Below are 23,035 nucleotides of genomic sequence, written 5' to 3' on the forward strand. Positions count from 1 at the left end.
GTTTTCCACAACACTTCACTTGTTTCACTTTTCACAGATTTTAAGCTACATATGTATGTATGTACCAGTACATATGTATGTAAGTGTGGTACATTAGAATTGCCATTTACCCCTTTATTTTGCCTCAAAATTCTTTTAAATGCAGACTTACTAAAGTGCTACAAAGAAAGCGTTGAAGGTATGTACATATGCATACGTACATAAATATTCACCGTAGAATTTGTATTCCGCAAAAAAGTAGTTCTCGCAATTTTCAAAAGAAATTTTCCATTTTATCTGCCATACATATGTATGTATGTACTCATTTGCTGCACTCTTGCCTTGCTGATTTGCTGATTTTCATCGTGCACCACTGATCGTTTCCCCCCGTTCGTGCACTGTTTTCACATATAATATATGTAAGGATGTATGTATATGCATATATAAGTGCGTGGAAATGGGATTTGATTTTTTCCTTTCACATGCTGGGTATAGACAATTTTTTTATACCCAAACTTGCCTGCTGCTTCTACTGATGTTTAATGAGAATTTTCACACATTGGTTTCACTTCATTTTTACCGTTTCCGTACTTAACTAAATTAAAAATTAAAAGCACACATAATCCGATATCAATGTATTAAGTTTTTTGGTTAATTTTACGCGTTTTCGTTTTATTCGTTTTCTATTTAAAAAAAATGTAATGACGATTTTTCGTTTGGTTTTTAGTTCTCCTATTTTTGATTAAGCACTTAAATTGTTTTTAGCTTTATTAATTTTTTTCACGATAGTTGTTGAAACGGAATAGGTCTATTTGGTTAATGAAAATTTCTTTTCGGTAGGTACAAAGTTTTTGTGTGAATTTTCAGTTTTTCTTCTGTGTGCTACCCGTACGAAGAGCACACCGCTGGTGCTCTGTGTGCTCGCTCGCTGACGATGGTGCGCTCTGCGGCTTTAAAAATCGCTCGCATCTTTTGAACTCTATGAAAAATCATCACCACCAACATCGCCAATCGGATTGACAGAGTTGCATTGTCGGAATTATAGAACAACGCACGAACAGTGATTATACATATGTTTGTGTGTACATGCATACATAGCTTATGGATGGGCAGTTCTTGTAGCTGTTGTCGAAAATTGGGAAATTTACGATTTCGGCTTTTGGAGAGAACCATTCACCCAAGACGAACACTCCCAAAGATGCTTTTCCAACCTCAAACTGTGAGAATGTATAAAAATATGATTGTGTTTGCGTATTCTTTCTACACCTCACGTACACTGCCCACCAATGCAGAGCTTTTCATACGAAACATATAATACAATAATACATCCATGAGTGTCGGTGGAATATATCCACCCTTATTCTCATTCATACTCCCTACTCCACTCATCACCTTCACACAGTCACGGGGAAAATGTACATACCTGTTGGAAGTAGTCGGCGCTTTTCAACAATTTGCGTGCCATCATGCGTATACATATTTGTACATAAGTTTGTATAAGAAATTATCATTCTCTTTCTCTCTCTAAAGCTTTAAAGCCTTGCTAAGCTCCCCAACTTCGTGTTCATCAGCAGTATTTGAATCATTTATTTTACTTACCATCGGATAATTTTTCGATAGCATTGTCGTGTTTGTTATTATTACTCGTCAAATTGTGACCGCAGCAGGAGTCTGCGCATTTTTGCAAGTTGCTCATTCCTTGTATATTTTACAGATTCTTTTTATCAGCAATGTTTTAAAGTAACGATTTCACAGTGCCTGCATTCCTATCTGAAACTATTTTTTTTTAATTACCGTAACGGCAAAAAAGAGGAAACACTGTGCAAATAAATTTTTTATACAAAGTCAAGCACTCCATATCACAAAAAACAATTTTTTACATAATTAATTTGTCTCGCCTTTGGAGTGGCAAATACTTTGATGCTTTCCATTTCAATTCAACCGGGCTATTCGGGTCATGTTCTTCGATTTCGATGTAACTGAAATATTCTGCTCTCTGGTCAAAATAATGAGACACGTATTTTTTTTTCGCCTGAAAAAATTTTTTTTCAAGAGTTATCGGCAATTTTGTTTTTCGGCTCAAACTCGATTTTTTTTAATTATATAAGAGACAATTTTTTTTAAATGCCCAGTCAATGCCTTAGTCAAAAATTAACCGATTTTAATAATTCTGGGTTCAAAATGATCGTAATTACTTACACGAGCGACTTCATGTAGAAACAATTGCAAAAAAGTAGTTGAAAATTTTTTATTTAGCAAAAAAGAAAAAAAAATTGAAATTTTTTCGAAATTCAATATTTCAAAAAGTGTATTTTTTTTTTTTTATAACTTTTTCCAAATCAAAAGGACATCTCAAACTTTAATTGAGCTGAATGCCTAGTAGCTAAAATGAGTTGTTTTGGAGTAATGAATTTTTGAGTAAAAAACCTGTTTCGCACTTTTTGTTTTTTGCAAAATAAAAAATGTTCAACCTCTTTTTTGCAACTGTTTCTACATGAAATCGCTCGTGTAAGTAATGGCGATCATTTTGAACCCAAAATTATTAAAATCGGTTCATTTTTGACTAAGGCGAAAAAAAATACGTGTCTCATTATTTTGACCAGAGAGCAGAATATTTCAGTTAGATCGAAATCGAAGAACATGACCCGAATAGCCCGGTTGAATTGAAATGCAAAGCATCTTTACATATGTAGCTCGTTTGGCCTTTGGAGTTTATTTCGGCAGATCCGGTATCACAAAACGAAATAACTTTTCGAGGACAGCCGCGATTTTATTATAGGGAGAGCGCATAAACTTTTGTTGATGAACACAATAAGTTTTGCGATCTCCTTCAAAGATTTTCCGCTCCCAAAACAGTTACATACACATCTCATAACAGTTATCTCGAATTGAAAAATTAAAAACTTTGCCCACAATTTGAAATTTAACGAAAAAGCTGTTTCAAAATAGTTAATGGATGCGAAATGTTGTGTCCGTTGTCGGTAAGAGTTATTTTCCAACGATTTTTGATAAAAAATATTATAGTTTTTAAGAACTCACGTTGGGGCTATGTAAAGTTTACATTTCATATTATTAATAATTTGCAATAATGAAAACTCCTCCTCCTAGGAGAAAGCAGCGCAAAAGATAAACATTGGGAAATAACTCTACTGATAACAGAAAATGTATTTCTCCTATCATCTCATACGATATAATGTAAATGAAGTCCGCTTATCGCATAGCATATGGCCTGTGGTTTATCGCATGCAATGAACTGCCACCTTGGTGTTTTGACAACTATATTTTCATTTATCCGAAATCTTTGTGGTGGCAGCATTTCAAAATCTTCTATTTTGCTTTGCCAAATGCTGCAGAGACGCTTTTTTCTTTTGCTCAAAAAATCCAATTCTTTTTTCGGAAAGTTATGCTATGAAATATCCAGGTAAAAACTATATCTGCGATAATTGTTTCGCATGCCATGAAATTACCAATTCGCATGCGATAGAGATTCGCTTCCTTATCGCACATAGAGATGGAGGATTATGTGTATAATGGGTATAAAGCACGAAAAAAATAAAAGTTGGCCACTAGATTTTCCAACATTAATAATAATTATTTCCATAAATGGGTCGTCTTATGGGGCGTTATTGTGACATATTGACTGCAAGCCTGAAATTGAAGGATTGTGATGTACCTCTTCAGGCTAACTCAAATGGATTTAGAGTCGCACCACCTAGATGCACGAGTCTCCGTCTTGCGAGAGCTGCATATTGAGCTATGGAGTTTCATCACCCAATTCGCAAAAACGGCAGAAGCTTGTTTCTACTAATTCCAGTTTCCTGAAATAATAACAATGTCGCGTTTAGTATCCAGTAAGATTTCATAAGCGACCTCTATCATATTTAAGAGCCATTTGATGCTCATTCCTTCAGGACTCTCCATCTTATGTCGCGTGACTGTCCTCCTAGCCCTAAAGCACCTTGGCTTCGGCCAGCTCACGAAAGGATTCTGGTCCATGTAATTTTGAAATAGCGCCTAATTTCGTTAACAATCCGCCTGTACAATGTCATCATAACCTTCATGTCCTGGTATCCAGCCAAACGAAACGATCTTCTTTGCTCCCACAGTATTGAGAACCCTGAAGGACAGTGAAATATTCCTTTAATTAAAAGTTTGATTTCATATGTAAAAGAGCATCAAAATTAACAGAATAATCCTTGTCATTACAATTAAGTCGGAAATTAAAGGAAACTCCTGTACAAATAAAACTGATCGACAAAGGTGGAAAATAGGGGCAGACAAAATTTGGCCCCCATTTTATTTTGGTTTTTGTGACCGGAGCTTTATATTACAACTACACTTTAACTACAACTTGCAAATATGTTTTTCAAAACTTAAAAGAATTTGGTCTCTTGCAAGACTCCAACAAAAATCTTTCAACATACGAGGATGCATGTCGCACAGCATATTTTCAGGTGACAAATCCTTATCGTTATGAGCATACAAGTATGCGTTCCACGAGTAGATAATCCTACCATTAATACAGGGTGGGCCATATACCGTTTGCTTTTTGAACCACCTATTTTTTTGAGAACGGTAACACAAATGTAATGTCAAATGTGTTCATAATTTACTTAAAGGTTTGACATTTACGAAATGGGACGCTATACGCTTGAACAAAATTGGGAAATATTGAAAACCTATTTCCAAAGTGGTGAGTCTTCTTCTTTTCTGATTTTCACATCGGTGGCTACGTCAATAAGCAAAATTGTCGGATTTGGGGCTCAGAAAATCCACACGTGACAAAACGTCACTGTTTGGTGGGGTTTTTGGTCTGGCGGCATTATCGGGCCATTTTTTTCGAAAATGAGCGAGGAGCCGCGGTTACAGTAAATGGCGAGCGTTACCGTGACATGCTCAACGAGTTTTTGTTTCCAAAAATTGAAGAGGATGACATGGACCACATTTGGTTTCAACAGGACGGTGCAACTTGTCACACTGCCAAAGTTACACTCGAACTTTTGGCTACCGTTTTTGAAAACTGAATAATCAGACGAAATTCCGATATCAATTGGCCGCCTCGGAGCTGAGATTTAAGCCCGTTGGACTATTTTGTGTGGGGAGCCGTTAAGGACAAATGCTATGCGAACCATCCAGAGACGATTGATGCTTTAAAACACGAAATCGAAGTTGCCACTCATGAAATTGGAGCCCAAACAATCGAAAATGTGCTTAAAAATTGGGTTGATCGAATGGCCTACTGTAAAGCCAGTCGTGGCAGTCATTTGAACGATATTATTTTTCATTCATAAATGACAATGTTCAATCTTCAAAATTGATAGGTTTTTTTTTTATAACCGATTCAAAGAGCAAATTTTACATGGCCCACCCTATAATTTACATATTTTGTTATTAGATAATTCATTACAGACAAAATGTGTCATATGAGAGTAAAGCAACTGACAGCAAGGTTGAGGAGCTGCCGGGCGAAGAAAAACAAGTGAACATGGCTGATATCGAGATGATTTTGGTTTGAAATTAGCACCTCGCCAGGTTGTGATGGGAAAGTGGTCGAAAATATTTGTATATGCTTTTTACATCATCATTAGAAAAAAATTTTGCTCTAGGACATATCGAAAAACAAAATTCTAACATATGGCAGGTGTAGCTGGCTAGACATCTGAAACCAAGTTGACAAAATGACTCGTTGTTATGCAGTTCAATTCAATTCAAATTTATTTATTAAATCATATTATTTATGAATAAATGAATACAAGATCGTTGTTGATGCAGAGAAATATGTCCCAGAAATGGCGATTCATCTTTTTGCTCTGATGAAGATGCTTCCTCTTCTCTGGTATTGCATCAGCAATTAAATATTCGGTTTTGTAGAATTTAAAATCTAGTAAGTCCATGATATTTTTTTTCTTTTCACCGCATGCATATTTGTCTCGTTTAAACATTACCCAGGAGTTGACGTGACAACATCGACAAACTGCCAAAATACCTTTAAAGGCCATTTTTTGGTGCGAATAATCATTCCATAGTAAGATACGTACCTATCCGCTAGGTCTACTCCTCCAATGCATAGGTTGTATCGTAAAATCGCATGTGGACAATCAACATTAACGTACTTTGCACTCACTTTATCCCATCGTCAGGTATATTGAAGAAGCAAGTGATCCAGGCGATTTTGAAGCTATTAATACATAGCCTCTTGACTACACACATTTTGTCACCTTCCCTTACGAATTCTTCCTTTAATCGCTACTACTACTTATATTAAATACGCGGACCACCTCTTTTGTACCGGCAGGAGGGGCGATTGTATAATATCATCTAGCAGCGTGGAGTGGTTGACTGTGTCGAAAGTCTTCTTTAGGTCCAGCGCCACTAGAGCAGTCCTCTCGCAAGGACGGATTTGGTTAAGCCCGCGATTGATGTTTATAGCGGTGAGTGCTGTGGTGGTGCTGTGCACTCTGCGGAATCCATGGTAATGTGTAGCTGGGGTCAGGTGTTTCGCGTAGAGTGGGAGTAAGAGGGCGTCGAGAGTCCTCACTACCTGGGAAACAAGAGTTATTGGGCGATAAAACTCCCCTTGGTTGGCGGATTTCCCAGGTTCAGTAATGGTACCACTCCCCGTGCTTTTCACTTATCGGGTCCAAAAATTTAGCTTCTGCTTTAGTTGATGACCAATTTATATAGAAATATAGCTTTATTTAAATGTAAGATCTCCTTCATTGCATGCATTGAATACTAGAACACAATAATGTCGGACAGAGCGCAACCTTGGATTTAGGTGCTTTGGTTTAAGGGTGAAAATAAGTTAAAAACTTTTGGGAGTTAACACCCGTTTGATAACTTACAGATGAACAAAAGTCACTCGCCTAAATAAAATATTCCGCACCCACGAATCTACATATTATATATATCTTTAAACCAATCATCGTTATTGGGGCAGTTCTGTTATTATAGTTCATATTATTGTACTTTCTGATGTTGATTAATAAAATACATCTCGAACAAGTTATTGATCCGTCCAGCTGTTAGCCGTTGTTATTGGGAGTATTAAATTTAGCCAAAGATACTTTAATCCACTTTTCATTTACCGGGTCCAAAAATGTATAGAAAATTGTTAACTTGTGTAATTGAACATTTTTTAACATATCTTACTGGAAATGTAAAATAACCAATTTATACAATAAATACATATCTGATTAAATATAGAATTTTGATTTTATTTTAGCTTTTCAGCATTCATATTTTCATTAAGGAATAGTGATAATGATTAAACGTAATATGTATTTTAAACGATGAACGACGTGTGCTTTTTTATCAATAACTCAGTATTGCAGCGAAGGCAGTGTATGGAAAGACCATTACTTATCCGAGGCCGTGGTCGTCGAAAAAGCCCTGTGGAGTCTCGTCCTAAAATGAATAGCAAATAGTGTTGGACATAAGTCGGTGAGCCCGGTTGAAATGTGTAAATGTGTGTTGAAAACACAACTTACTAATTGATATTTCTTATGAATTCAACAGAGATAAGTAACTACAATAAGTATGACGTTAAAATTAGGGGTTAATAACAATTTAATTAGTGTAGATGGATAGATAAATTATAATCGACTAGGTAAAAACACTAAGTGATATAAGAAAAGTACATTTGCGAAAAATCGTAAAAAAATCTGATACTTTTTTTTGTAAAAAAAAAATTAATTAAAGAAATAACACGTACTTACATATTGGGTACACACAACAAGCTCCAGCGTAATCACACCACAACCATTAAAAGACAAATAATACGGTTACGAATATAAAGTGGTAGTAGTAGTAAAACATATAGAGTAGAAGCAATTTTTGTAGAAGTAGTTTTACAGTTGACTGTAGTAGTTGTACAATTGAAGTTGTGCGGATATTTTGTACGTGTAAACATATGCATTCATAGATATGTATGTACAAGTACACTGATTTGTAAGTGGGTTGTGTAGACTATTTGCAAGTGAAGTAAGAACGTAGAGATCAGCGGCGACGTAGTGAAGCATTATTGAAACAATAAAAGAACAATTAAAAAGCACAAAAATCAAATACTGATAAAATAAAGTACCATTTGATAATAATCAATCATATGACTGACGGAAACTTAAAAGCGGAGGAGGATGAGACTTTGCGGAAGGGGAATATATTTAGTACTATGGTAAAATCCGCTTTGAGCAGACCGACCATATTTGATTTTTATACCCAGTGAATCACGACAAATTTATAAAGTATTTTTTCAAGAAGCTTCGCTGAAGTTTACCATAATAATTTACTTTTAAAAGTGGGCTCAGTCAGAACTGTACTTAGTGTTTTTTGAATCCTGGTAGTACCATAGGCCCTTCTTAATCCTCAACGATTTTTTTTTAAGATATAAAACAATGACCCAGAAAAAATGCGATTTTAATTGAGAGAGAATACCAGATTTCGTGAATAAAACTAATCATTACTTTATTTTTATTTGCTTTCATACAAATCTCGCCTTAAGGGCCTAATGGGCGGTATTGGCTGTACCCATGTCATCATAATTGCTCTGGTATCTTCAGCAGGAGTACATGAACCGCAAGCAATCCAACAGTATTAATCGAACTTTTTCAACATTTATACACACAGTCTGACTGATAGAAGCGAGACCGCCATAACTTAGAAACTACCTGACTAATTCGATTCGAAGAAACTGCACTGCATGGGTTTATAATATTTATTATACACAATATATTCAAAAAATGCATAGTAACCACCATTAGCTGTAATGACTTCACATCTTTGAGACATACTTTGTGTTAATTTCTGCACGAGTGGTGAGGTAATCGGCTCCAAATCAGCTGAATTTGCCTTGATAACTCTTCGTTTTCCTTTGAGTTTTTGCTTAACTATTTCCAAACATTTTCAATAGGGTTGGTCCAACATTTCAATCCCGTTTGGCTGTTTCCACTCTACACATCTTCGGCTTCTATGCTTGGCATCGTTGTCTTCTTGTAAAATCCATGGTTATCCAGAACCGACGTATCAAACTATGCGCCCAAAGGAAAATTCATCCGTGAATATTGCCTTAGAGCACCGGTTTTTTCAATGTGCTCTGGAATTTGAGGTCTTCTGCACGAAAACATCCTCAAATCAAATATTTGAATACATTAACATCACTTTTCCTTAAAACTGCTTCAGCAACAATAACTTCAGTTTTGTCACAAACAAATCAATGATCTTCTGATCTTGCTTTGGAGAGGTACTTTTTTGGACCATGTCAGGGGTAGTCGTCAACGATTTTAACTTCGGTATACCGTTGCACCCATTTATTTTTAGCATATTCGACTTCTTCAAATATTTTGCTTCAGATACCCGTGGCATTTTTGGAATTTTAGGGTCGTCTAAGTCAAAAAAAGGCTCTACCATAAAATCGCGAATTTAGTGAGTTGAGACTGATATAAATTACTGAGTACCAGCATTAGTCCAAGAATACTGAACACATGTGAAACTTGAAAACTTATCTACAAAGAAAATAACTAAGTGTAAACGTTACGCGATAAACTCGAAATGAATTGTGAATGAGTTCTGAACCGGAGAAAACGGTAAAAGTAAACTACACCTTTGTATATGAGAAAGATACCACCTCGCGCTTCTCCAAATTAGACTAAACACAACTGATTTTTTTATAATACCAATATTATGCAAATTTTAAAATGACATTAGATAAGAAGAAGTAGGCCCAAAACGGATATATCCAACGATTGCATTACATTAATTTCTCGCAGAGCATAAATAAGGTTCTAAAATCCAAACAGTGGTATAATTTCTTTCATAGCCAGATGTCTTTTGAAGTATTTTCATACGCGCGCTATTTCTTTCACCCATAATATTCCTCGACAATTTTGTACAATTAAAAATCTAATATACCATATACAGCATAAAAGAAAGACAAAATTACGACGCTATAACCAATGACGGAAAATCAAGACATTTTAGTTCCTACAATTAAAACAGCAGCAACAATTGTGAATAAAATGCGGTGAAGTGATAGGCAGCATTAACTTTGAGCGAAAATAATAGACGTATATAGAATATCTTTTTAATAAAAACAAATAATATCAAATTTTACTAAATATTTCAATTTCTTTATTGTACATATTTTCCATTTTGCCTCACAGTTAATACATATATATATAATACTACTTTTCCCCATATTATTCTAATTCTGAATATGTAGTATTGCGTGTAAAATATTTTGTACAACTAGAGACACAACAAATTGTATACTTATTACTGCAGTTATGCATGTCGTGTAGATACACAGCTTAAGGCTAATAATTTTAGTTAATTGAAATTGGAAGGTGGCAAAAAGTTATTTGGGCATCTGTCGGTCCAATTTTCGCAGTTTTTACTAACTCAGCAAGAATCCGTGGCAATTTATGGTGTTATATTTTATTAGCAATTTAAATGTATATTTTGGAAATTTAAATTTCAATATTTCCTCACAGTCGAAAAACGGACTTTTATCAAAAATTCGCAGAATGTACACAAAATTTAAACAAAATTTGCCCGTATTTATTTCCATCTCTATACTCATTTTCATATTTATTGCAACCTGATTTTATTTCTCAAACAGCTACATTTTATTTTATGTGAAGCATGTAAATATTTCAATATTTTAACGTTTGTGTGTACATATTATTAATATATGAATATGCGTTGGAGGTGCTCTTAAATTTAAACAAAACCACGATAATATCGCTTTAAAGTCTTGACATTCCTAAACGACATACATAGGTACATACACTTGCCGAAAGGAAACGGATATGAGAAGCCAAAACCATCCATCATTCTGAGCAACAATATCGCAGAAAACCAATTATATCTCAAATATGGAGACGTGAAAGTAATGTTCGACTTTTGATTTCTTTGAAAATGTTGCCCAAAGCGAGTTGTAGAATTGTTTTAGATCAACTGTTTTATGAGTTCATACCACGCATCCTAATGTACTCAGAAGAATAACTACTTTTTCAGGATGCCATATATGTTAATCTACATATACATATTCCATTTATAATTTTTTTAATTGCTTTAGACATTTTACTTTTCTTCAACTGCTTTTCTCTTTGGTTTTAAGATTCTTAATGTTTTCTTTCGGGTTTAAATGTACAGTTCGAAAGTTGTTATACTAAAAATTATATAATAAACTGTTGATCTCAGTGGAAAGGACTTACTCATAAGTTTTGCATGAATAGAATTCGACTATGGTGCATTAATTTACTTCATTGTATTTAATTTATTTCATTGTATCGCATTAAAGCTTAAAAGTCGGTACTGAAAAATACCCTAATAAAGATTGATAAATATAAACAAATAATAAGTAATGGGAATCCTCGACAGTCAGCTCCACAGCGTTGAATTGTATGTATGTTAAAATGAAATCATTACAGCTTAAAAATACTTACGAGAAAATACAAAAATAAAGATTCCACTGACAGACGGCTCTACATACCGGAATTACTCGGGTTTCCCCAATAACGGGCTGATGTTTCAGGAATTTAACCTTTTTAAGATCAGGGGCCTCGTTCACCTTGACTCGGTTCAGCAAACCAGCACTGCTACGAATTGAGCGTGACTACCATTCGATAATACCCGGGTTCGAATCTTGGAGTATGAACCACCAAATGATAAAACAAGTTTTTTCTAAGAACGGTAGCCCCCTCGTTAGAGTATCTTCCTCCCATGAAAAAAGCCCGTCATAAAAACTATTTGCCGTTCGGAAACGGCATACAACTCGATTGCTTGACTCTCAAAAAGACCAATTCCGTATTACACAATACGTTATTGTATCCCTGTTCTCGTAATTTTGTATTATGAGTTCAATGAACTTACTTTATATAACACAAACGTCAAAAAATTTCGTTCGACGCACTTCGTACTACTTTCGTAAATGAACTTTAATAAACAGCATATGTATAAATTTACACAAATGTGTGTGAAACAAGAGGAAATGTAAACTTTTATTTACAGCGAACAAAAATCAAAACCAAAAAAAGATACCCAAGAAGAAAACGTGTAAGTAAATAAGGACAGATTGGTAAGATATTGGAAAGCTTCTTGTAATGAACCAAAAAAAAAATTTAAATTAAGCACTAAGTTTTATCTTTAAAAGAACTTACTCATTTAGTGGCAAAACAAGAGAATCCCTTAGCCTTCTTCTCTCAATACGCAGGTACATATACCTCCTCATCGGAACTTTCTAAACAAAAAAGTAGTTCGGCTTCCATTTAATTTTATTTATTATTTCTATTACAATTGGCCTTGAATCTATTACACTCTGTGACAAATTACGATACGCCAGTGAACGTGATGGAACACATAATTCGAACCCTGGACAGCAGTTCATATTGTCAAACGTTAACTAGAATGCGAGCATTGAAATCAGAAATAGCAAAGCAGAATACCTAACATACGTCATCAAGCAACTCTTTAAAGGCATATCAAATTTTACAAAGAAATAGCGCCAAGTGTCCCAATCGCAGCTCGGGCTTAACTTTCTTGTGAGGATATAATATGTTAAGAGCATACAACAGCAATCCTCGAATTTTAGCAGATTTGGAAATGTTTTTTTGTTACCCAGGAAAAACTGCACATATACGTGAAACTCTAAATTTTATGTAGTAATGCTGCATACTCAGTTTCTGATTTTCTCATAAACAACATTTTTTAAAAGACTTTAAGGTTCCAAATGACTAGATTTTTGAAAAAATAGTTTAAATACTTATTTTCACTGCATGATATTAATATGGGAATATCGAAAAAAGATATATTCAGCTATTAAACAAAAGGTTTGATTACTTTTCACCAATGAAAATGCTTTATTATCTGTCACAAAATAACGACACGTCACAACCATTTTAACAATAATTTTTTATTCCTTAGCGTAATAGCCAGACGGGAGTTTAATCGGTATTAACGACTTAATTCGGAATTATCTCAGGAAAAGAAATTGCAAATTAAGATTTTTTTTAAACAAATATTTATTATTTTGTCGTCTGCGATCCATCTTTTACTATCAAAACTATCCAATGAACAAATCAGTTGTTCACTAACCCGCGTAACAACCGTCTATCACATTATAAATTTAATCAGAATTAACCGCGTCGGTAATCCGGATTAACGCCTTCGTCTGCCTAGGCCATAATGCATGCAGGCCAAACAGAATACTAATGAAGAAAAATTTTCCGAATATACGGTTTTTAGGCATTATTTCTCTTATCTATTATCTGCGAATTTAACTTCGAAGAAAAAGATACGATTTTCTGGAAAACATTCCAATATTAAAACTTTCATCTGCCTTGGCACAACTTGTTTTAACCTATTGTTTAAAAATATATTAGTGATAAATTATAGTAAAGAGACTTTAACTAAACCGTATTTGCTGCACACAAAATGTGTCTTTACGCTATGATTTCACTGATAGCAACTTTTATTCAACCATGGATTTTATAGCTGCGATGATATTCATTTCGATACATACATAAATAAAACGCTGATAAGCAAAATTCTAAGTGATTGGCTTTGATTTGCGAATAGCATCTGCCAAAAACAAACGTGTTTATGGGCAGATCCCCTATATTGGTCATACAAATAATGAATATGTAACTTCAAATTTTAATTATTTCTGCTGAACTGTATATGCCTCATCACTATCTTGTAACACACACACGCATACACACACGCAAAAGAAACGCATCTCAATCAAATATAATATTTTACAATATCTAGTTGTTAGAAACGAAAGAGTAAAAATTACCTACAGTTTAGATAAGTGCTACTGAATTTAGGTTAGAAAATTATCATTTACTTTTCAAATATTGCGCCTAATTTGTCAGCACAATTCTTAATTTGATATATGTATTTATATTGAATATTTTCGTGTAGTGATTAAAAATGTGTAGGCAATTTCATCGATAAAATTGAGGAATGTAAGTTTAAAGCTTTATTGCTATTTTTACTTAGTTTTTTCGCATAATTTTTTTGCAACATTTTACAGTAGTCCAATGTCTCTTAAAGTGCCCTCAACAGCTTCGTCCTAGAGTACACAAGAAAACAAAGTGAGTGTGTGTAATGTGCATACATAAAAAGGGCAAAATAAAGAATTAAAAATGTTGTAATTAAATTTTAAAAAAATATTGTCAACTTAATGATAAACAAAATTGGTAAATTGGGAATAAAATAATGATATTCGTGATTAAGGCTTGATGAAAATGGCTGGGTTTACAAATGAGTGGATACAGTGATGGCCAACGCATAAACACTCGGTTAAATACAATCTACTAATGCATGGGTTTGCGTACGTAATAAGTTGGCTGTATAATATGGAACATTTTCACAAAAATCGAATACAAACTGTAGCAGTTATTAATTGAACTTATACTATACAGTGAGAGTTGTGGAAATCATTAGAAAAAATGTACATATGTATATACAACAAAATTAAAGAAAACGAAAACATCGTACGTGGCATATAACTCACTTGTGATAGGGTTATGTAGAGGCATTTTTAGTAGAATATCAAACGGTTATATCAATTCGTTACTATTGGTGTGCTTATTTAACTTTGCTATATTTTCAGTTTATATGAGCTATACTAGACAATTATAGTAACTATTGTTTTAATGTACGTAAGAAGCATTATGTACATACCACCGGTAGCCTAAAGAATGATCTTAAAATATAAAAATGACTTTTTTATAATTTGCCAAATAGTATTTTTTTATTGTTCGGCGAAAAGGTGGCTACTCAATTCTTAAGGGGTTACATGGGTTTCGTGGGCTCAAAAATCGATTTTTTTTGGCTTATTAATTTCTACAATCTCTCGAGAATATTATCCTATATTTTCAAGTCGATCCGAATAATAGTTTCGGGGATACAGACTTTGGAAGGTGTGCGCTCCAATCCGCTTTTATTGTTACTCAAAACTTTAAACGTGTTTTTCTCGGAACCGTGTTTTCAAAGTCGGTTGTCAAATGTTCTCGAAAACTACTCAAACGATCTTGATGAAATTTTACACAGGTGTTCGAGATACAATTTACTCATGCTTGAACGAAGTATTTTTTTCCAATTACCACTATTTAAAAAAAAACAAAATGGCAAGCAAATTTTTTTCGAAATTTTCATTTTTTTGGAAAATGTCTGTCAAAATTCCAATTTTTACTTTTTTTTCTTTCCTTCCTTCAAGCACAAGTTTATGGTCTTAACTAAAACACTTATTTTTGTTTTTTCGTTTTCGATAATCCTGTCAAGAGTTATGCTGACAACGCGGACGCACCTTTTTTTCGAGGGGTCATCGTAATTATTATTTAAATATGTATCTATAACACAGAAAAAAGTTTGAATTAAATAAATAATTTTTACATAGAAAAAAAATACTGAAAATAAGCCTTTTTTTACCAGACGAAACCCATGTAACCCCTTAACTTAAACTGCGTTTCAATTTGATACAACTTCTAACATTATTGCCTTCGAGACTTGTTCTAATCGCAAGTTTCGCTAAGCACGTTTATGATTTTTGATTATTTTGTGTTGTATTTAAATTATATAACTGGAATCTGGGCTATGATGTCGTTTATTATAAAGAAACAAAATTTTTAATGATAATTCGCTTATGAAAAATGTAATGAACTGTTCAATTGGATGCCTACGCAAATACATAATTCAGATTAGGACTACTTCGTCTATGAATGAAGTAGAATAAAGCAAAGGGTGAAATAGAAGAAAGAAGTAAAATAATACAAAATTAAATGAACAACAAATCTTTACAATCTGTGCCACGTTGTAGTCAGATGGACACTTCACGATAGTATTCAATATTCTGTGATGAACAAGAATTTTCTGAAAAATCGCGTTACATGTTGTATATTATAAGTGGTCGTTTTTTGGGGAGATGGAAACCACGAGTCTAAAATTACCTTGGCGATTAGATGAATGCCCGACCAACACATACAAAAAACAGCTAAAATAAAGCGTTGTTTGTGTTTGAATAAAAAAAAATAATCAATTTAATTTTTATTCATTTTTTAACCATTTCGCCCCCACTCTTTCGATTCCAATAAAAGCTAGAAGGAACCATTTCTTAATGATTAATAAATATATCATTATTTTTCGTTTGATTTTGTTTTTAAATTCTTCAATAAGTATTCTGGCAAATGCAGTATAATATGATACAGTTAAGGTTTTTACCTTTCGATTTCACAGGATGTTGAATGGTAGAGTGAAGTGGGCATTTGATACGATTACAATTCAGCTCGATCGATGTGGTTTGCAATGATTTATCCGTGCTAGCTGCATCGCATGAGCCAAAACCGCTGTAATAACATGCGGTTGCATGTTAAAAAACATGAATTCGAAATATAACACTGTTCTGCAGTAAATTTTATGCAGTCTTAGGGAGAAAATTGAATTATAGCAATCAACGTACAAATACTGTTATGAAAATTGGAATAAGCTTTAGATTTATTTCATTAAAGCTATTGTACCCGCAACGCAGCTTCTTTTCTTTCACGCAAATCCCGGAATTTACAAGGAATTAAATTTTGAGAAAGAATTTAATCTTTATTTAAATCGGGCTTACGAGTGCAGATAACATATAATTGAAATCAAAAGAAAACATACTAAGTACACCTAACCATACATAAGTTCGCATAGTTCAAAGCAGCGGAATATCAGTAGCGGCATGTTTTCTTTTTCGATTTCATTGTTATCTCATATACTGAAACTACGCAACCATATTTCTCCTTCAACCTTCTCCTCAACCTAAGATGTTTGCCATCGCCATAAAATGAAACGAGAACTAGTTAATGCTCCAAATACGCTAGAAGGGTACTAGTTTAAACCTGTGTATTCCCCTGCAAACGCATTAGGAGTTTATTTTTACAATAAGCGTTGGTTTACATATGTACAAAATACAAAATAGGCTGTAGGGTTAATGTAAATCGATAATGATAATGTTAAATGCTTCATTCAAGGCATTTTGGTACACATGAAAACATTTAAATATAAAAAAAACAGTATATTGTGAGCAAAATGGAACACAACTTAACGAAAATTTGTTTGTTAGTTAGTGAAGTGGATTTGCTACACTTGTGTTGAATTTTGCACCTTGTTTTTTAATTCAGATTGTATTACTTTGTGTATGCAATCGTACAAATATTAGTATGTTATGCACGTTGTAGAATACATATTTATATTAATATACATAGGTAAATATTGTGATTAGTGGAGTTAAGAAGTATATTAATTTAATTTAAATACTCATTGAAATCCTGTTGTAGTTGCGAATCGTTTACGTCGTTTTAGTGGCGGGGTAAGCATTAAATGTAATGAATAATAATAATATAAAGAAAATGGATTATACATTTTTAATATGAATATTTGTCGTATGTTGAGAATTTTTGGAGAACACATTTAATTAACAAAATAAATGTATGTATATAAGATGAGAGCGACACTATCGTTTATAGTTTACTGCATTCCCTGTGATTAACATTTCGCACACATACCACTTATACTACCAACATGCAATTGAACCAAACCTGCACATGCAAATCAACTTACAAAAAATATGGCATTATTTTTGTTTACCATTCGGATTAGTTGAAGTTTAAATAATAATTTTCATGCTAAACTTTGAGTGCCATCACGAAACTACTGCAAAACGACAGGGACTATCAAGCCATATGCCAAAAACGAATAAACGTTGAAAATATGTAAAAACAATTCACAAACACTTCTGCAGAAGCTTAAAGCAAAACACTTTTTTAACAATTTGTTTCTTTTTAAGTATAAAGTATGAACATTTATACAACAATGGTATGCATATGAATTTCTTTTAATTTAATAACGTTTTTATTGGACGATGGCCAATCCAGTTGAATTGAAAGCATGTTCTTTATTTAAGAGTTAGAACTCATTCAAGAGAAGAAAAGTTTTAAATTATTATTTTAACGAAAAATGCATTCGGAAGGTAGAAGAATTTGAAAATTTTATTTGGATCACATAAATTCTACTTCGCTCATTTACAAAGCCACAAATAAATAGACAAATCTAAGATAAATCCCTTCAAAGTTTCCAGCCATCAGGTGCTTTATAAAATACCGTTAGTGCATTTTACACAAAATAACACACGCACGAATCAATTTTTCTAGATATGTTTATCTATATAAATTTATATATTATATGTATATAAGTAATTATATGTACAACTTGCGAGTAAGACTACGACCTGTAAATGAGCGACATGTACGTATATCTTATACAACGCTTCCTATAATTTTACAATGGAAGCATAAGATTATTTGGCTTAGAACTCATCGATTTAAACGAATATTATATATTAAAAGAAATCTTCGTATCCATATATATATATGAAACTGCGATAATTAAAAATAGCCAGCGAATACAATTTTTTTATTCAATGGCAAGCGGGTATAGGAATTATTTGTAATACATTTGGCAAATTTTGGCTAAGAGTTTTAACCTGATCTGAAATTTTTAAATAATTAGTAAATTTCATAAGCTATTCTCTAGTTAACATTACAAATGTCTCTATTAAGAGCAGCAAATTTCATTCATGTATAAGTCAATTATAATATTTAAGCATGCATAACAGTTTTTACAACAATAAAAATGTAAGTCATTACATGATTACAATTCCATTAGGTGTACAATCAACAAATAATAATTAAGCTATTTTCATTCAATATTCTGGAGAGTTATAACTTTTTAACTATTTGCTATGCGAACAAGTCATTTGTGTAACAATATTAATAGTATTGATAAATAAGACAAATTTTGTTTAAATGAACAACCAAAAGCATTGCAATTATTGTATCGTATAGAAGAACTCTTCTTTCTACTTAGAACAAGTTTTGTATTTTATGTTATATCCGTTTAATAAATAAAAGCAATTAGAAGTGTCGATAAAATTATTGTTGCAGAGTTGCAGTTTGAGGAAGTTGCAATTTGAAGTAGATAGGATTTTTTGGAAGCAGAATTAGAGAAATGAAATTAATAGAAATAAATTGTTGAAGAGATGGAAATATAACAGGGATATGGGATATGTAGATATAATTTAGTACATTTTTTTTTTTTTTTTTGTAATTTTCAACATCTATTAATTTTGAAAAGATGGAGTTTTACATGTTTGAAAGGATAAACAAAACGAATACGAACGGAGATGATTTTATGAGTAATATTGATATTGTTACAAATAACGCTGAGTTTGATTTATAGTAAATGGTAGATTTATGCTCAGTAGGCAAATTTAAATGATTAAAAAGTAGGACATAATATAAAACTAAATTGGATGACTATTTGAATAGTAAACATGTATGCCCTCTCTTCTACATAACTTTTAATAATGTTTTAATCTTTTACTATGTTTTACAAATCATATGCTTCAGGTGTACTGACCTCTTGTAGCAGATCCTGGGATGCAATCGCTTTAAGCACATTTTTCTTTGATGTCTCCTGAATTTCACCACCAATCAACAACTCATCCAAGATGAAGTACGCTTTTTCAAAATTGAAAATTATGTCCAACTCACAAACCTGAATTTGGAAAGAAATATAATTTTAGCCCAGACCATAACCCTTGCGAGTTTGACAATTTAAAGCATCGCCATGGATAACGTTGTTAACATCAAACTACTTTGTGATAAACGTCGTTAAAATATTTCGTAGACTATCCAAATTATTAAGGCTCGCTAAATTGAATGCCAAATAAAACATCTCAAAATTATTTTTTTACAAAATGTTTGGTTACATCGTCATTCGAAGCGATTGCTAATTTGCAAATCAACTATGATTGCTATTACTTTAAGTTGCCAGTCATAAATCAATTACTTACACTTCCGAAATATTTATCCAACAACTCCACATAACGGTGAATGATTTCGAGTGTTAGCAGCTCGTTATCGTTCTGTTCAATGGCGCAACAAAAATATAAACTCGCATATCTTGAAATATTAAAATGTTTAATTAGACGGATATGTAATATATTATTTATTTGGGTTACATTACTTATAATAAATGGTATAATATTTCACTGAAACCTATGCATTTATCTAATTACCAGAAACTCGACTGAACAAATGATAAAAATGCAGAGAAAGCAGGAACTTGAGTTTTCGCTTTGAAACATAGGATTCGCGATCGAAATGTAGTTATATCGAAAGCTGCGACTAACACATACAGTACCATTCTCAAGATATTTATACTTAATGTTTTGTTTTATTAAAACAACAAAACTGATTATAAACGAACTTAAAACCCGTGACTGGTATTGAACTGTGGAATATTATACGAAAGAATACGAGAAGGACTACCTCTTAATTTTTATTTTATTGCGTCCGCCATGAGTTCGAAGGTCCAAATGTGATTAAATAGCTTAAGACTGGTGAAATCAACCTAGCAGATAACTTCTTAAGCGTCGAACTCATTCAAATAAATTGTTTACCAAATAAACTTGGATATACTTTAGACTTGACATTTTTAATCAAAACTGTAAATTTATCTACATATTAGTAAACCGTGTATGATGCATCATGAATTTCTAGTACTCGAATTTCGAAAATTTGTTCATAAGTAATAATTCATAGATTAATCTGAGAGTGATGAGAATGTCTCCGTAGACAGCCATCTCTCGATTTTAACATGCTATAGTCCTAGACCTTCAGAAGACTTAAATGATCCTTACTAACTGATATTAACGGTTTGTCTACAATTTCGCTTGATTGTGATCACTTAATGTACGCAATAATAATTTGTCCCGAGCATCATGGCTTTATTCCGAGGCGAGCCACCGTGTCTAATTCAGCTGTTATTTCAGATTATTGTACCCAGCCAGACATGGTTTACACTGACTTTTCCAAGATTGACACGTGTTTTTCCCGACTAAAGGCTTCCGCCCCAGTAAACTAGCCCTGTCTAGTGCACCGCACCTTACCCCTCATTTATATCCGGTGTCCGCGAACTATCTGTGTGGTTGGCAATTGTCTGTCATTTTTCGATATCATAGCTCAAAACAGAAAGCAGGGTGTAGTCTCAGTGGTCTCCCATGCTGACGACTATTCGATAATGGCGTCAGCATTGACATCGATGACTTGTGTTCCAAAGTCAAATTTTATCTCGTCAGCCGTTTTTGCTGCGACCCTCTTCACCACCTAGACGAAAGAGGTCAAACTACAGTTAAAGGTGAAAGTCGATGGCACACCAATACCGATCGTTAACAACCCCAAAATTTTGGGTGTCACCTTCGACAGTTTCTTCTCCTTCTCGGAGATTGCCACTAAGGTCCACCAATAGATATATAGTACTTACAAACAGGCTCAGAATATATTATGCGCACATTTATCTGCATTTACTATTTACTACACCACGCGAAAAGGAGTTCAACGCAAAAATACTGTGGATTGCGTAACCGGAGTTGGACTGATGAGGGTTATTTTTATGAAGTGCGGCCAAAGGCCGCCCACCAAATATACAGTGGATTGCGTAGCCGGAGTTTGACTGTGAAATACATCATTTGCCAAGTTTGACAATTTCGTATTTGCGTTAGAAATATTTAATAATAAATGCAGAAAAATGTGCACATAATATATTCTGAGCCTGTTTGTAAGTACTATACACATATATTGGTGGAGTTTTCAAATTTTTCAATTTCAATCATTGATAATAATTAAACTACTTGCAGACTCTTTTTTCCGCCACTTGAATATTCTTTTTGGGATTGAGAAGCATCGTTTTAGCCAAAAATTGCACTCCGAAAGGTCGATTTTAGCAGAAGTGGCTAAACTGAAGAATCACCATATATAATTATTATTTCCTCTTCGGAGCCAGAAATTAGCAGAAGTAAGCCAAAAGATGATAAGTGGAAAATTAAGACATCTGATAAACACATATTAGTATAGGCCACTTTAATTGTGGCTTCTTAACTCAAAATTAATTATAGAAATTTGTTGTTGTGACAGCATAACATAAATGTTTGGGAAACGCTGTTAGAATGACAGTCCCTGGTCCGATATAACTCCGGGTCGAACCGTAACTTAGAAACGACTGTCGCGAAAACGTAGTAATCGCGTAGCGTTTAATATCTATTTGTTTAACATCTAAGTCAAAATTATTATTATCTGAAAACCTATTTCTTTTATTAATATTTAATAATTACCGTTTGTATACAATTTTGCAGTCTTTCCACTCCAAGAATGAGCACATCTTTGGCTTACGTGCAAGTATGGTGGTCACCAATTCGCGCGTGATCTTCTTTTTTACTTTATCGGGATAAGCCATATACCATTTCTGCAATCTTAGTTTCCCTTGCCGACTGAATAATAACATGAAAAGCATCTAACAAAAATATTTCCAAAGCAAAAGAGAACAAATTTTCTCATTAGTTAGTTTTCACTACGGCCTTCATTGCCGCAATTTGCATCTAACGAAACTATAATAAAATGAATGTAAAATATATTACACTTACCATCTTTGAGTGTTTACTACTTCTTTGAGAAGTAATGTGAGGAATTAAAATTATTAGTTTTTATATAAAATAAATGAATTTTCCATTTGGAGCAAAAAGTATTAATCACAATCACTAACCAATATTTGATAGAGATGTGCTGATTTTTCGCTACTCGATACGGAGGGAATACGCTAAAATTTATGGTAATACAGTTGCTGACGCATTGATTTAGAAAAAATAATTGTCTTTTAAAACTATATTGCTAAAAAACATACCTTGCACTTAGAAAACGATCCTTTCCTCATTTCCGATTCGGCATATTTTTAGGGCAAATAAAATTACTTTTAAGGAAACCTCTCTAATATAATTTAAAATTGTACTGATTATTGATAAATATGATCATTACAAGTAGTAGCATTTAAAAAATATAATTTTGCAATTAAAATATGCTCTTTTTCAAAGTTTTATTACTTGATTTCAACAAAGGGTGTTGTAGAACAAAGAGAAGCGTAATAAGTTTTAGAGATCCATTAGTCTTTTAATCGCAAAATTGGC

At 33.2% G+C, this 23,035-nt stretch overlaps 2 protein-coding genes across 10 annotated transcripts in view; both read right to left on the reverse strand.

Annotated features, from left to right (window-relative positions):
- Nucleotides 1-907, reverse strand: part of LOC129243884 (diacylglycerol kinase theta) — a 52,341-nt gene extending 51,434 nt beyond the window's left edge. For all 5 annotated transcript variants that reach the window (XM_054881319.1, XM_054881338.1, XM_054881328.1 and 2 more), the window contains exon 1: nucleotides 201-907. The gene's annotated coding sequence lies outside the window, so the exon portion shown is untranslated. The remainder of the gene's footprint in view (nucleotides 1-200) is intronic.
- A 2,262-nt stretch (nucleotides 908-3,169) lies between these two features.
- Nucleotides 3,170-22,633, reverse strand: LOC129243908 (AP-1 complex subunit sigma-2). Of its 5 annotated transcripts, none has more exons than XM_054881350.1 (5): nucleotides 22,499-22,633; nucleotides 22,190-22,368; nucleotides 19,871-19,979; nucleotides 19,435-19,572; nucleotides 3,170-4,096 (listed from the first exon to the last, which is right to left on the reverse strand). In XM_054881350.1, the coding sequence occupies exons 1-5, from the start codon at nucleotides 22,499-22,501 to the stop codon at nucleotides 4,037-4,039; spliced, it is 489 nt and encodes a 162-aa protein (XP_054737325.1). In that variant the 5' UTR covers nucleotides 22,502-22,633; the 3' UTR covers nucleotides 3,170-4,036. The 5 variants fall into 5 exon arrangements, with proteins under 5 accessions (XP_054737325.1, XP_054737335.1, XP_054737343.1 ...); XM_054881360.1 differs by lacking the exon at nucleotides 3,170-4,096 and adding an exon at nucleotides 7,176-7,386; XM_054881368.1 differs by lacking the exon at nucleotides 3,170-4,096 and adding an exon at nucleotides 10,077-14,053.
- Nucleotides 22,634-23,035: the final 402 nt, after the last annotated feature.

Source organism: Anastrepha obliqua, chromosome 1 (genome assembly GCF_027943255.1).
Source record: "Anastrepha obliqua isolate idAnaObli1 chromosome 1, idAnaObli1_1.0, whole genome shotgun sequence".
In the NCBI taxonomy this organism is placed as follows: domain Eukaryota; kingdom Metazoa; phylum Arthropoda; class Insecta; order Diptera; family Tephritidae; genus Anastrepha; species Anastrepha obliqua.

Excerpts from the sequence above, each read along its gene's own strand:
- LOC129243908 (XM_054881350.1), bottom strand. Across the intron at positions 19,980-22,189 it reads TGCAAAATTGTATACAAACG|ATATGCGAGTTTATATTTTT; the intron begins GTAATTATTAAA and ends TAATATTTCAAG. Across the intron at positions 19,573-19,870 it reads TGGATAAATATTTCGGAAGT|GTTTGTGAGTTGGACATAAT; the intron begins GTAAGTAATTGA and ends TTCCAAATTCAG.